Source organism: Equus quagga, chromosome 11, assembly GCF_021613505.1.
Source record: "Equus quagga isolate Etosha38 chromosome 11, UCLA_HA_Equagga_1.0, whole genome shotgun sequence".
Lineage (NCBI taxonomy): Eukaryota > Metazoa > Chordata > Mammalia > Perissodactyla > Equidae > Equus > Equus quagga.
Window position 1 is genome coordinate 104,085,038 of NC_060277.1, and position 16,506 is coordinate 104,101,543.

General features: G+C 41.5%; 1 protein-coding gene across 1 annotated transcript in view; it reads left to right on the forward strand.

Moving 5' to 3' along the window:
- The first annotated feature begins 326 nt into the window (after positions 1–326).
- The window catches only part of GNA13 (G protein subunit alpha 13), a 39,219-nt gene continuing 23,039 nt past the window's right edge, over positions 327–16,506 (forward strand). Inside the window, exons 1-2 of the mRNA XM_046674947.1 lie at positions 327–737; positions 3,183–3,409. Of these exons, the coding sequence (XP_046530903.1) occupies positions 455–737; positions 3,183–3,409 (510 nt within the window). The 5' untranslated portion in view covers positions 327–454. The remainder of the gene's footprint in view (positions 738–3,182; positions 3,410–16,506) is intronic.

Here is a 16,506-nt window from a genome sequence, read left to right on the forward strand (position 1 = left end):
CGTAAGTGGGCGCAGCTAATAAATGGGAAACAAAGTCGAGCTCCCCAGCCTAAGCGCGCGCCCGGCCTGGACAGAAACCACGTGAGCACTGCCAGCGCCCCCTCCCCGCGCGCCCCCGACGGCGACCGCGGGCACGCGAGTTAGAGCGTGACTGGCCGGCCCGGCGCGGGAGGCGCGAGAGCAGCCGCGGCGTGCGTGCGCGCCCCCGGGAGGCAGCGAGCGCGCGCACGCCCCTGGGGCCACCGCCCCTCCCGGGCCCGCCCTCCTTCCCTCCCTCCCCGCTCGGCCGGCCCGCCCTGCGAGTCAGTCGCTCGTTCCCTCCCTCCCCCGGCACGCTCGGGCCGCCACAGCGCTCCCCGCCCTCGAGCCGCGGAGCCGGAGCCGCCCGCCGCCCGAGGAGGAGGTGGAGGGAGCCGGAGGGGCCCGCCGAGGCGGCGGCGGCGGCGGCGGCAAGATGGCGGACTTCCTGCCGTCGCGGTCCGTGCTGTCCGTGTGCTTCCCCGGCTGCGTGCTGACGAGCGGCGAGGCCGAACAGCAGCGCAAGTCCAAGGAGATCGACAAATGCCTGTCCCGGGAGAAGACCTACGTGAAGCGGCTGGTGAAGATCCTGCTGCTGGGCGCGGGCGAGAGCGGCAAGTCCACCTTCCTGAAGCAGATGCGGATCATCCACGGGCAGGACTTCGACCAGCGCGCGCGCGAGGAGTTCCGCCCCACCATCTACAGCAACGTGATCAAAGGTGCCGGGCCGGGCCGGGGGGCCGGGGGGCCGCGGGCGGGCGCCGGGGGCGCGGGCGCGGGGCCGGGCACCGCCCTCGTTCGCGCTGTCCCTGGCGGCGGACCGGGCCTGGCGAGCGGGCGGGAAGGGGGCGCGCCCCGGGCGCCGTCCTGCCTGCCCGGGTGCCCTCGCCCCCTCGGGGAGAGAGGGGATGCTCGGGGACGCTCCGCTTTCCCCCTCTCCCGTCCGAGCCGGGGTCACGGCTGGCCCCCACCCCCCACCCCGCCGCTGGCCTCGCCCCCTCGGAGAGGGAAGTGAGGCGAGCCGGGCGCCCGGGCTGCGGGACGACCTCTCCTGTCTTATTCCTTCCAGACGAGGCGGGAAGACTCGAGCCTACCGCAGACCTTGCACCCCCACCCCCTTCCCTGGCGCCGCCTGCCCCACCTCGTCGCCCGGGGTGGGTGACCCGAGTCACATGGGGTCGGGGCTGCTCCCAGCTCCCTGCTTCCTTGGCCGCCTCTTGAGCAAGGGAGTTCTGGAAGCATCGCAATGAGCAAACTTTCGCCCGAGACACTTGTCAAGGGCGAAGAGTGACAGCCTCTGGGCGTTTTGGGGCGAGGATATGAAACTCAAGGGTGTCATGTTTACTGTGCTGGCGTCAGGAACGAGTAGACCCATACAGTTAGGCTGAAAAAATTAGCATCAGTGGTTTCTCGCCTGAGTGTCACGGTCGGGCAGGATGTTTGCCTGTAATCACTATGCAACACGTTCCACTCTCCTTTTGCTTAATAACTGGGGGCGGGCTGGCGGGCGGGCGGGAGAGGGGTACCACCACTTGCTTCTACTTTTTCAATGAATTTGTCCATTGATACGAAGAATCTGGCCTAAAAGCCATGCGGAGCCTGTGCAGGTTGAATCAGTGAATCAGTGCGGTCTTGGATCATACGTTCTGCTTCTATTTGACAGTATTTTTAAAATTAGACTTTTTTGAGTGAAAAATTCACAAGAATTTTACGTCTGGGCTTTCAAAGAACTAGAGAAGATGGTTTTTGTTTTGTCATTTGAATGATAAGTAGCGCTCATTTTTCTTAGTATCAAGTATTTCCTACGTAAAAGGCATTTCAGCAAAATTGAGATACAGAGGCTGGTACTTCAAGTGCTTCAGAATCTTTTTATTTTATCTGGGTAGCAATTATCTAGGAGTTTGCTACCGATTGCAGATCTTTTCAAGCAGTGTTTTTTTTTTAAGTGTGAGTTTTTGTTCTGGAAGTACTTAAGCAACTCCCTCATGTCACTTTTTTTCTCCCAGAACTGAGTAGAGGAAAACCCCCTCGGGTGGGGGAGTACGGTGGGGTAATGAGGGGAGAAGAACACTAAGCCAGGAGCTCGCAGACCACAGCAAGCTCTGAGCTCTGGTACCACGGCAGTGAAGCTGTACGAAACAGTTGTATTTATCCTATCTTACTGTTTAGCACAAAACTCATTAAGGTCCCTTTCAAGGCCAAAGGCTCCACCTTGACAGTCGTTAATTGAGGGTACCTTTGTGTCCTGATGCAGCTGATCTTAAGGAATTATGTCAAAGAATAGAGTCAACATGTTAACTGATTATGAGCCAGATACACACCTGGTTCTTAATGTGCACTGGGTCCTAGGTGTGACCTGCTTTGGGCCTTGATGATGAGATGAAGTCAGTCACTAGACATCTACTTGTTTTGAGTTGGCATGATGAGAAAATTGACTGCAAAACAATTTTTCAGTTATCCAAACAAATGACTTAATAGTCATATGACTATTAAGATGGACCAAGATAACAGTTTAGTGATAGAAATACTGAGTTTGAACTAATCTCTGTGAGTTGAAATCTCTGTCCTTTTTGCAGTTGGTCTTCCTTTTAGGGAAATCTAAGGCCATCCTGTGACTTATACTGATTTGAAGCTTGGTATGGGAGAAGGGTTTGAGTTTTGAATGTGTTCCTAGAAGACTGAGTGTTGGGTTAAGCAGGGTGCTCAGGGAACAAACAGAATACAGAGCGATAATGTTTGGTTCTTGGCGTTTCATAAATAAATGTCTTTCTGAGAGGCTCGTAAAATCTTTCTTGCAGCCGTTTTCTCCAGAGCCTGGACGTCGGGCTCGGCAGCCTAGTTTCTTTTTCCTTCACTAGTTTTGGTTCTCTTGTGACTGCCTTCTACCCCAGAAGTTATTTTATAAACTGGAACATGCTAAAATCTTTCGGAAAGAGCAATTGTTTTAAGAGTGTTTGCTTTTCAAGGCTCTAATTTTATGACTGTGAACAACGGTTGGCGTTTTTAAGCTCTGAGAAGTTATGGTGTTTGTTTTGATGTTGGTCTCCGTTTTTGGAGGCGGTGCGCCTGGAGTAGTTAAGAAGTTTAAGAAGATAGTACTGGAGTAGAATCTATGAGAATATCTAGTGACTCCCGTCACACTTTCTTTCTCTTTTTAAACAAAGGTATGAGGGTGCTGGTAGATGCCCGAGAGAAGCTTCACATTCCTTGGGGAGATGACTCAAACCAACTCAATGGAGACAAGATGATGGCATTCGATACCCGGTCCCCTATGGCGGCCCAGGGAATGGTGGAAACTCAAGTTTTTTTACAATATCTTCCTGCTATACGAGCATTATGGGCAGACAGTGGCATACAGAATGCCTATGACCGGCGTCGAGAATTTCAACTGGTAAGAGATTTGTTCTTTTAAAATTGTGATTTTATTTTAATGACATTTATTAACATCTGATTCTGACACACCTTTTTTACTGACTTTCACAATATAATGTATCTGTCTAGAATTTGAGCTTCAGAAATTTGGATTGCTATATAGATGAGCTTTTTAAACCAAGCAAGATAAAAAATAAGGTAAACCCCATAGATTTGGTGAAGCCAAATTGGTGAATATTTAATTGGTCATTTTTCCTTTTTGAAAGTAAGATCATAATGATTTTCGTAAGCATTTCTAATTTTGTTCTTTTGAAAATAATTTCCTCCCAATTACAGCAATAATCTTCATCCTTCTAGAAAAATTGACCTTTTAATCTTGGACTAGGAGTTCAGTAACTGAACCTAGTTGTTCAGATGTGCTATTTAGTCTTTAGAGGTACTCATTTTATGATACAGATTAATTTAATGCATAGAGAGATTAAAATCATTAATGTTTAACAGTCATGTTTTTTATATATTTCCATTCTGTGTGTTCTTTAAGGCTTCTAACCACACTTGACAAAATGTTCCTTTTTGAAGAACAAGATAATCTTAGTTACCATTTGTACCTCTGTTTCACATGAGAAGCACCTAGAATTTATTTTACATTTATCTTTTCTACTTTGTCTTAACCCATAAAGCTTTGTAGCTGTTACACAGCATTGAAGAAAGGGTGGAAAAGATCTGATCTAGGTTAAAGATACAAAAATAATAATTGAAATAGCTTTTTTTATCAAGTGTTTTGTAATTTAATTGTGAATGCTTTGATTGTATTCTGGGTTTTATTTGCCAAAGACCAGAAAGATCCCAGAAATGATAGCAGTCTGGACTGTATGCGCTTTGGAGGTAGTTCAGATCCGAAGTGTTTTACTGTAATGTGATCAAAATAAAGTGACAGTTAAAAGTAAAACTGCTTAGAAAGTTGTTTGATGATGTCACCGGCGTTAAAGTGATCCACATTTATGGGTGTGGCTACAAAATGATGTGTAGCCAGCAGTCTTTGCTATTATAGTTTGTACTCAGAAGCAGGCTTGGCTTAAAAGTTCTAGAAAGGTGTTCATGACATCTTTTTATAAAACTGATTCAGAATCTTTACTTTAAATTATGGCCCTCATGTGTGCCATACAACCTGGCATTTGATTGTCTACTATCTTCTTCTCTTCTTCAGTGTGTATATCTTGTCGCGTAATTTGTCCATTAATGAAAGGCAGAGACTTTCATTATTCAGAGACTCGCGTTATTGCTAAAATTGAGTAGTTGGCAGCATTATATGTTGAAAATTGTGCATTTAACTTGATAAGTGACCTCCATCCAATTCTGAGACTTGTGGTTAATTTTTGTCCTTTGGTCAGTGTTTTTTATTTTCTTTTTAGTAGTCTTGCTTGCCTAAGTTCCTCCATACAACCCTTCTCCGTCTTCCTTCACCCTCCCTCAGGTTTTTAAGTGCCGTTTATTCTCCTTTTTTCTTAATTCATTTTCTCAACAAATCACACTTTCCGCTGTAAGTTTTCTCAGGATATTATTCATCCTTTCAGGTCAGGGAAGAAACATCCACCTGTAATAGCATATAGTACATATTGATTGAATGAATAAACAAATGACTGCACAGTCACGCATCACTTATTACGTGGCTGTGGTCTGCGAAATGTGTTGTCAGGTGATTTCGTCGTCGTGTGAACGTCATAGAATGTACTTACACAACCCTAGATGGTATAACCTACTGCACGCTAGGCTGTATGGTACTAATCTCATGGGACCATTGTCGTATGTGCAGTCCGTCGTCGACCAAAATGTCGTTATGAGGCACATGACCGTACTCTAAAGTTCTCTGGAGGGAAGTTCCACTAAGTCCATTTAATTGAAGTTGGGCTTCACTGACTCTTCTTAAATTTGGATGTTCACATCTTACAGCCTTGAATCCAGACTGTCATGTCGTCATTGTTGAGAAAGCGTTCCTAGGTATTTGGCAGTAAGAACAAATAGGTAGAACCACTCAAGTTGAGGACCTGCATGCTCTTGACTTGAGCCAGCTGCTGCTTTAAGAGCAGAGAAGGCCTGAAGGCTGAAGAGAGACAAGTTCCAGAAATACTTTTTTTCTGATAAAATGTAGAGACACAAGAAAAGAGCAACAGGGAGAGATCTAATTTTAAACTCCTGGAGGACAGGGCTTTTTTCCCTGTGTGTGTGCTCGGTGCTGTTAATGGTACCTGGCACGTATAGTACGTGCTCAGTTATTACATTGACCAAATGACTTTCATACTTTTGAATGCTCTGTGGTGCTTGGCATAGTGTTGGACCCTGAGAAGGCACTTGGCTTATTTAAAATTTTCCTCAAAGTCCTCTTCAGTTCCTTCTCTTGTTTACATGCAGCATATTGCCGAGTCCTGTCTTTCTACGCCTGACATGTCTCTCGCATCCCCTCCCTCCTCTCCTCCTTTACATTATTGTCCTAGCGCCTTTTGCTTGGACTCTCAGGTAGTCTTGTTCAAACACAGCATGGCTTTGCTCAGAAAGCTTTGCTCATTCTCCATTACCTCCAGAACAGAGTTCAGCCTCTTGAACTGAGTCAGGAGTCTAGCTAGCTTACCCACGATTCCAGCAACATATTTCATTAGACTATCGCACATAGCCTGTAACTTCTCAGTTCCCACGTACTCTGGTTTTCTACTTGCGTAGTTCTCTTCACAAAGTCCTTCTGTCAGGGTTTTTCATTACCGTTATCTGTTCGTTAGATCTTACCTTTCACTTACAACAATGGTAATCAAGTTTTAATGTAACTAAATGTGGTCCATGGACCACGTGAATCTGATTCACTGTAATGCTTGTTTAATACAAAACAAAACAAAACAAAGATTCCTGGATTCCATCACAAGAGGATCTGATGCAGGAGTCTGGGATGGGACCATGTGATCTGTATCTGTAGCAGACAGCGGGGGGCGATTTGGGTGAATTTGCTCCTTGGTCACACTAAGGAACAGTGTCTCAGGTCAGAGCTTTCCTCAGTCCTGCCGTCTGGAAGGCGCCCTCGGCCCTGTACCCTGCCCGCTTTCTAACCTCCCCTAGTCGCCTATGTTCAGGTTATTTGCATTCGTGTTTGGCCCTCCCACTAAAGTAGAAGTTCCTTTGGTATGCCTTGTCTTTTTCTCTCTCACTAGCATAGGGCCTGACACTTATTTTATTTCCTCACTATTTAGACATTCTGAATTATAAGATTTTTCTACAAAAAAGAAACATCCTACATTAGGTTCCTTTTGGGAAGTATGAATTGTTTCTGTATGTGTGTTAATTTTCCAGGAGATTGGAAGTCTTTGTAGCACAGAATCGTAATTTTTCTTTTTTGTTTTAACAATGTATATTTTTGAATCTTGGATAAAAAACTTATCAGGGGATATGGGAAGAGTTAGATAAAATTAGCCTTCTTAATTTCAACTGATGGTTGGTTATTAAACATATTAATGCAAAACAAAATAGGGACAGTTTTAAGCCTCTCTATGGCTTTTTTGCTTAAGGTGAATGATTGCCCTCTAATCAGTCTTTGGGACAAGGGATAGGGTAGTGATATCGCAGCTTAGGTTTTTAGCAGACCGTTCGTTTGTTAATAATAACTCCGGTGCAAACATGAATGTTTTCTTTCCCGATTTCCCAAAGGCAAACATTTCCTTTTCTGGTTAGTTTCATTATGGGTAAACTAAATAGCTAGTGTGGAAAAAGAAACATCTAAGATTCACATTGATGTGATAGCTTAAGGTACCTTCCTAGTTCTTATAAACTAGCACGCTGAGGATAATCTGTCCTAAGAAGTGGCCTCTTCTAGTGCTGGATTAAATATTTGTGCTGCTCTGCTTTGGCTGTGCCTTCACTGTAACCTGCCACTGCACTGGGGAGAGACTTTCTTTAGAAATAACTTCTTACATGACTGTAGCAGGGAATTTGGTAATTTAGATGGCTAAAGAGATGGGAGTCAAGGATTGGATGGGAAATGATAGAACTGGAGATATGTAGCAAAACTAACAAAATGGCTAGGAGTCACAACCAGTTAATTTTTTTTAATGTTTAATATACCGTACCTTATGGAGAAATATAAGCAAAATTTATAGAACTGATTATGTAGGACAGGAAAGTGTCTGACACTGGGACACTCCAGAGCTTCCTAGTTTTTGTAAACACTTAAGCATTGTCAGCATTAATACAACTTCCTGTAATGACCAGTCTTTCTTTGCAATTCCTGAAACCAAAACGGTTTTCTGTATTATCTGGTACCTTCAGTTAGACTTAGTTTTTCTTACTCAAGTAGTACAGTTTGTGCTTGATAATAGTTACAGTTCTCCAAGCTGATGAGGTGGTTTATTCATGAAGACAGAGCTGCCCTCAGTCTGTGTAACAAAGTAACTGTTTAGTCTCATGCAGTAGCTTATAAAAAGGAGCTGAGTGCTAAGTAAAATAGGAACTTCTGTTTCGGCTAAAATACTTACTTGTTTTTATTAGTACAGCAGCATGGATTTGAAATTATAGAGTCATTGGTTTATTCTTTAAATTCATTTGGATTTGCTTTAAGGAGTGAATCAGTTACTACTTACCATGTTTCTGGTTGAAGAAGGATTTGGTCCATTTTCTCTGAATAAAATTAAAAAATGACTTTTACTTCAAGCTGTTAAAAACCTATTGTCTACTGATTCTAGTGTTTGGGAAAAATATTTCAGCCTATATAATGTAAGGAATATATATAACATTAGAGATTGTAGAGATTTTAAAATTTAGGTCTCTATAGTTGGAATTTTCTTTTGGTGAATTTGGTCAAGTGTCAAAGTGGTTACATTTTATCCAAACCTTGGAGACCCAGAGCTATAGTATTGATTACATTAGAAACAAAGAGGGTGTTTTGGCACGTGCTTATAGTTTTAAGACAACCTTGTGAGATTGTATGTATTTACATATATACATGCATACACGAGTGTATCTCTTGATGTGTTATGTTGATGTGTTCATGTTTATATCGTTGGGGCACGTAGAAGCTTGACTAGCCTTGGGATGTCTGGGCTCTAGATGCTGAAGAGGGATTGTAAAATACTGTGCTTGCTGCTTTCTATGTTACCTTTTATTGCTAAAAAAGCTAGTGGTACAGTGATTTATGATGCTCTGAAAATGTTTATTAAACAACTAAGGGATAAAGCAAGGAAATAGTTTTGTTATGAAAACTAGACTATAGTTTCAGAATTCTTTACTAGAGTGTGGACCGAACCTGGGAGAAAGTTTTGTGAGCTCACTTTTAAGAAAAGTATAAGGGCCAAAGGACTCCCTGGATTGAGTGTTCTCTGTTTGTCTTTCACAAATAGGTGCCAGCCCAACCAAGTTGGGGTATCTCGTTATATTAGCCCAAGACAGGTGCTAGTTTTTTTCTCCAGAAAATTAATTCAAATGCTGATAATTATACCACTTTTTAATGCCTTCGATTTTATAAAAATTGCTTTGTACTTTTCAAAGCTCTGTCACATACGTTATCATATAATCCTTAAAAAAAACATCTGAGAGAGAAGCAGAATACGGGCTATTGTCCCCATTTCACTGATTAAAAAACTCAGATGCAGAGAGCTTCCTTGATGCCTCAGATCACGGAGAGAGTAAATGATGGTAGGATAGATGCTGGAACCTCCATCTGCTGACTCCTGGGCCAAAGCGCTAGCCGCTAAAGCATTTTGAAAGCACTCAAGCATTCTATCTCTGGAGCGTTCTTTCCTTTCATTCCTAGCCTCTTCTGACCAACACCCACACACTAAAATAATGAATACTCTCCTAGGAACTTCTAGCACATTACTTTAAATATATGTAGTGTTTTATTAAGAATACATGGCATTGAACTGATATTCACATAGTTCTTTTTATATTACGAACTTTCGTAATATCCTTGTGCCATTCCTTTTTTACTTTATTAAGTTATAATATAAACAATCTTATGTGACCTTTAATGGTAAATTTACTAACTAACAGTGGTGCAGTTCACCCTAACCACCATTCATCATGGTAAAGGCTATTTGAAGCTCCACTTCCTTGCAAGTTAACTCTTAGTGATCCTCTGCTGCTGTTCGATCAGTGAACATGGTTTATCATGTACCCTGAAAAATAGAAGCTTAATGGCAGCCAGTTATCTGAAAGGCAGCCATATATTTTTCTAGGAAAGTATCATTTGGAAATTGGCACATAACTGGCATACAGTTGCCCAGATTTGCTCTTGGTTTGGAGAATAGATATCAGAACGTTTTTATTCTGTTATTTTTATAAACTCCTTTGCAGTGTTTCTTGTATAGTTGTCACAGTTTTCATTTTGCTTATGAGCCTTCCAGATTGTAGTTTCTCGGAAATTTTTGTTCTAGTTAGAAACTATTTTTTTAGAGTGCTTATTTCTGGAAATTAACAGTGATTTTGATTTCCTCTTTTGAAAGTACTTCATTTTTTTCTGGCTACATGATAAAATTCACTCTTGTCTCTATGGTGAACAAATTTTTTTTACAAGATGCCTTTTTTCAGGAGACCTTGTTACATCTCCATTAGCAGAGCCTTATTAGAAGGGGCTGATATGGATCAAGGAAATAGTTCTGTTTTGAGAACTGAACTTCAGTGGCCTTGGCTAAAGTTACCCATCCCTTACAGCGATAGTAGTTGTTTATCTTAATCTTTCAAATTTAATCTCTCTTCTTTTGGCAAAACAAATAAAAAAGATTTTTAAATCAGTGCAGTGGGTGAACTTTTTCATCCCCAACTGCTCTGCAATAGCTGCAGAATACTTTAGTAGACTACTCTTCATTGATTTATTTTGGTTTTGAGAACTTGGTTTTGCGACGTGGAACTTTACTTTGTATCTTCCAAGCAAATGAGAAAATAACCATGTCAAATTTATTGATTTATTTTACATATTGTAAAATGTTTTAAGAAGTGGTTTCAATGTGGTGACCTTAAAATTTCATGTGGTTTTCTGCTGTGCTGCAGGATAAAGTGGACCTCGATAGCCAGCCAGAACTCGCGTCCTGGGTCTGCCGCTCACTGTGTGAACTTGAGTGAGGCCCTCAGCCTCTCTGCATTTCTCTTTCTGCAACTGTAAAATGTGGATGGTCCAAGGACCTACTACTATTAGTTGTTGTAGAGATTACATGAGATAATCCATGTAAAGCCTTTGGCACAGTGCCTGACACGTATTAACCGTATTATTAACATTAGCCATTAATATTCCTAATATGCCATATGCATAAACTATAAGTAGCTTTCTAAAATATAAAGCACTGTTAGCTTTGATTTGATTAACTCTCTGAACTTGATTACCAATATAAAAATTCTGGATCCTAAATAATGCAGAATATGACTTACATTCTCGTTAGACCATTTGTTGTCTGTAATAAAGGTAGCATATCAAAGAGAGATGGGACGTTTTCATTGCTACATTGATTCTTGTTGCCTTCTAATATCACTTTGCTTGATTTTCAGATTGAAAATTTATGATACAGTTTTTCATTTCTTCATAGTACTTCTTTAACATTTTATGAAGATAAGGATAATATTTTCTGAACTTTTAACATCAGGAACAAGAGATCCAGATACTCCAGCCCAGTATCCATTTGAAAGTCAGCTGTCTGCTTATTTCATATTGACTGTTTTTTTCCTTATATAAATTATCATACTGATCAGATTAGCTAATTTTACCTTTCCTTTCCACTATATTGATAGTATATTTTCCATCTCCTTGAACAATATGCTATAAACTTTTAAAGAAATATTGCATAATCTGTCTTCCTGACAGCCATAGCGTTGTCATTTCTGAAAACCCTTTGCTTATACATTCATTTTAAACAAACAAAAAACATGTTATAAATGATGGGACTGTATCTTTATGGCTGATCTGTGTATACATTTTTAAATGATTTAAAAAGCATTTACAATTCTAAGGAACCAAATGTAATAATGAAAATAAAAATGCTTTGAAAATAATAAAGATAATTATTAAATTGTTAAAATTACTGAAAAGAAAATAAGAGCAATAATAATAAAATAAACATTACATAAATGTATGGTGAACCTAACCACTGTTGATCTTCTCCATTTTCACTGTGAGATTTATAGCCAGAATTATTTAATTGTTTGGAGAGTGTGTTCCTGAAACCCTTCAGATGTGTAGTCCGAGTTTGTCAGATTGCCCTCTTCCTGCTGGAGGCACGCTGAGGGAACCTTGGGCAGGGGTGCGGGCGCTCTGTCTCTGCCACTCCCGCTGAGCACGCTGCTTTCTTTTTCTTTTTCTCTCCCTCCTCCTCTGTTTCTGTGGCGACCCTCCACCTGCACACATTTGTGTACTCTTTCCCTTTCTGCCATTTCCTGTGCCTGTGGCTTGGCAGAGGTGTTGCGAGTACTTGGGTTACAGGCGATATTTAGGCTTCTTTTCCAAGGTAAAAAAAATTCCTTATACTCATAAAACATAGAATGATTTTTTTAAGATTTCATGTTACTTTTTGTGAGATTTTAGAACTTCTGACTATTTTGTATAAAAACCAACTAAAAGCATTAGTCTAACAGAATCTCTACTTTTTCTTGTAGAGGAAAATAAACATTTCAAATTTGCTTCCCTAAAGAAAAAAAGCCATTTTATTGATTTTGGCATTTAACAACAACGTTAGCCAGCAAACAGAACTCTTCTATTACCCCCCACCCAAGTGTCTTTGAGCCAGAGCAGCTCCATTTAACCTGTTACCAGGACAGTTCTCTGTTCTTTACCTCTTGTAGAATAGTTAAAGAAAAAGAGCTGGAATAAGGAATAATGAGGGAGAGACTTTCACTTTCCTTTTCAATATCCTGGTTACTGTTTTCCTATTCCCAGGGTAATCTTTTTTTTTTTTTTAAGATTTTTTTATTTTTTCCTTTTTCTCCCCAAAGCCCCCCCGGTACATAGTTGTGTATTCTTCGTTGTGGGTCCTTCTAGTTGTGGCATGTGGGACGCTGCCTCAGCGTGGTCTGATGAGCAGTGCCATGTCCGCGCCCAGGATTCGAACCAACGAAACACTGGGCCGCCTGCAGCGGAGCGCGCGAACTTAACCACTCGGCCACGGGGCCAGCCCCCCCAGGGTAATCTTTTTAAAGATTATTTTTCTGTTAAATAGTGCGAACTGCCTCATTAAAAGTTGTATAGAGAATGTGTCCATCTTATATCATCATGTGATTTTGTTTTAGGCTTCATGATGTGAAGTGTGGTTGTATGCATTTATTGATATTAAGCAAAAGGAAAACTCATGGAAGCTACTAGCCCTGAGCAACTGTACTAGATTTTCTGAGTTGCTAGAGGGTCGCTTACAAGTTATTGCCTGGCTGACTGTGCTGTGTGAGGCCTAACAGATGAGAAGATGTATGTGCATTTTAGAGAAATAAATTGCTATTTAAATATAAAATGGTTTCTAAATTCATTTCTCTTGATTTTTTTTTTTTTGAGGAAGATTAGCCCTGAGCTAACATCTGCTGCCAATCCTCTTTTTGCTGAGGAAGACTGGCCCTGAGCTAACATCCATGCCCATCTTCCTCTAGTTTATATGTGGGACGCCTGCCACAGCATGGCTTGCCAAGCAGTGCCATGTTCGCATCCAGGGTCTGAACCTGCGAACCCTGGGCCACCAAAGTGGAACGTGCGAAATTAACTGCTGTGCCACAGGCCGGCCCCCTCTTGATTTTTTAAAACCTGAGTAGTTGAATTCTGTATATTCACAAAGCTGCAAATACTATTTATCCTTAAAAGAAAGAGTAATATGATTTAGCCTATTGAGTTAAAATATTGCAGTACAAATGACTTGCTGTTGTTAACTGTCACTAACTTGCCACATGTGCAGTAAAACTGTCTTTGTTCGCTACAGCTTCAAAAATGATAGAATCTGTAAATTGTTACCCATATAGATTATGTATATTTCAACTCTAGGGCATGGAGAATTTTCTTCTTGACTTGCTTAATTTTCTTCTTGACTTTTTAAATTATGTTATGATCAAATGTTGCAACCACTTTTAAGGTTAGTGGTACAATTTAGTAAGAAACCAAGGTTCCCACCTGTAGTATAGTATTTTACACAGTTGGCCTTAATGTAAGATGTCTTTCTTTTGAAAAAGAACGCTATTTTTTTAAAAAAAAATTATTCCGTAGGAGTGCGTTCTTTTGATAGGAATAGATATGTCCATCTGATTTTTTTATATATAATTATATTTTATACTGTAAGTGTTAAGGTTTAGAGCATTACTTTAAGAGTATCCATTTTCATTATGACAGTTTGAATCTTTTTCTCCTCAATTGTGACAAGTGAAGAGCAAATGTAAGAGGCGATGAAGAGGAAAGAAGGCCTGGGGTAGCAGGTTTCAGGACATCTGTTGTTCTTTAACAAGTCTGATTAGCAGTTAACGCAGTAAAGTGTTGTTGAACACTTATTAATGAGCCAGGCACTTTTTTGCAGGCTATTTGCTAGTGAACCAGATGCAACTTATCTGTTCCCATTGTTCTTAGATGCTAGTTGGAGTAACTTACATTAAATAGGCAAACAATCACACATGTGATAAATGCTCTGTAGGAAAAGAAAAGGAAGGACAAGAGAATAAGAGGATGGTCTGAGTAGGTGACATTTAAGTTAAGACCTCATGAATGAGAAAGGGTTGGCCAGGCAAGAAGAAGGAAGAGCTCGACAGGCAGAAGGAGCACCATGTGTGCAGGACTTAAGGTGGGAAAAAGCTTACTGGAATGTGGAGATTGGAGGGAAGTTAGGAGAGCAGTCAGTCAGTAAATATTTATTCAGAGCCTTTGTTCCATTCTGGATGCTAAGTAGTTCCAGACTTGGGAGAGTGTTGTAGAATGAGCGGCTCATTTTCGGGTGGTAGCCATAGAGATGAAGAGAAGACAGTGGATTCAAGGTACGTTTTTTAGGGAAGATCATTGGGATTCTGGTAGATTGGATATGAGATGAGGGAGTGAGGCATATGTTAAGAGTGATTCTGGTTTCTAGCTTTAGCAACCAGATGGATGGTAGTGCTTTTTGCTGAAATGAAAAGATTGTGTGAGAAAGAGATTTGAGGGGAAACTTAAGACTTTGGGTGTGTTAGGTTGAGGTCTCTGAGAGACGTAGAGCTAGAATCAAGTAGACAGTCGGATACAGGAATCTGGAATCCAGAGCGAGCTTTGGGCGAGAGGTAGAAATTCAGGAGTTGTTTGTATTCAGGTATATTTAAAGTCTTTAGAATGCATACAATTACTCGAGGAAAGAGTGTGAAAAGAGATTAGGGCTCAGGATAGAGTCTTGAGGAACCTTCAAAGCTCTTGAGAATGTTCTGAGGAGGAGATGCTGGCAGAAGTGGCCAGAAAGGTAGGAGAAATTCAGGAACAGGCAATGCCATGGAAGCCAGGAAAGTATTTCAAAGAGGAAAAAAGTGGGCAACAGTGCCACCTGCCACTGAGGGGTCATGTTAGGTGAAGACTGACGTGTCCATTGACTTTGGCGACAAGAAGGTTATTGCTGACTGTGGCCGGTGACGTGGTGAGGGCGAAGCCAGGCTGGAAGGGCTTTTGGCGAGGGGAGAGAGGTGAGGAAGTGGTGAAGAGCCGCTTGGATCAAGCTGACTGCTCCTGTTTCCCTTTTGCAGTATTTCAGCCACCCGGCTCAGTAGGGTGGGTCTTTTCAAGCCTTTTTAAAGTTTAAGAGGACGTTGAATTTATGTTAACCAATTTCTTTGAATCTCACTCTCAGAAGAAGAGTTAATATCAGTTAGTGATGCTTTAATCTGTTAGGCCAGGCAAACAGAACGTTTTTCGCTTTGTGCTTGATTGTTTTAATTATGACCATTTCTTATTCAGTGAGTGCAATAACTTGATGAGTTACACACGTGGCACTCATTCATTCCTTTATTCCTTCAGTCACCGTGTATTAAATACCTGCCCACACTGTGTTCTAGACTGAGTCGCCCTGGGGACTCAAGCACTGCCTGTCTGGCTGCCTTGATGGAGGCTCTCAGTCTAGTGGGGAGCCGGTCAGTTAGCCCACAGTGGTTGCAAATGATATGATAAATGCTATAGTATACTGCGTTTGTTGCTTTTCTACCAAAAGTATCAGGATCACTAAGTGTTTACTAACTTAGGAAAGACCCAAGAGAGCATATAGTCCAGTTCCCTGCATTTTGTACATAAAACAGGTTCATAGAGGTGAAGGTCATGGCTAGTTCTGGTGATAGAGCCATGACTCTAACTCAGGACTATAGGACTGCATAGCCCATGTCTGATACTCGCTACCATGCCTTCCTGCATCCCTTAACGCAGTTAACCGGATAGTGACTTGGAAAACTGATATGCCAGTATAAATTTTGAGCTGTCACCCACATGCATCAGTATTTAGAAACATTCACAGGTTGCGTTTCTTTTCTGTCTGACATGATTGATTGGCAGAAGGGGAGGGGAAGGTAGTTAATGCTCATGTAGGCTATGTGGAGCTTCCCTAGCTGGCAAGACAGTTAGGGATGATGGATTGAACAGTAAACTATGAATGAAGTGATCTGAGTCTTCCCCTCCCCTGCTGTGTGATCCTAGGCACAGAATCATTTCATTAATTAATGTTGATTGTTGCGTAGTGTTTGAGTTGTGGGATTTCACAATGCATTGTAGCGCATCATCATAGAGCAAAACTTTCATCAGGTGTGCATTCACAAGGACTTCTGGGTGTTACGGAGTGCTCTTCTGGGCCTTCTATTAGATAGCAGGGGAATTGAAACTATATTTGGGTACTGTCATATGTTGAAAAACTGTATTCTTTTTTTTCTTTGTAACATTTGAGGTCATTTCTTTTTGAGGGTCAAAAAAATTTTACTACTGAAAAGTTCTAGTTCTGGCAAAGCTAAATGTTTCTTAATATGCTGTTGGGATTGTGTATGATTGACCCTTTTCAAAAAAATGTTTTAACTTTGAGGAGTTTTTCAGGGCTCAAAACTCTAAGGAACTTTTACGGGAGCTGGCCCAGTGGCGCAGCGGTTAAGTTCACACGTTCCACTTCTCGGTGGCCCAGGGTTTGCTGGTTCGGATCCCGGGTGTGGACA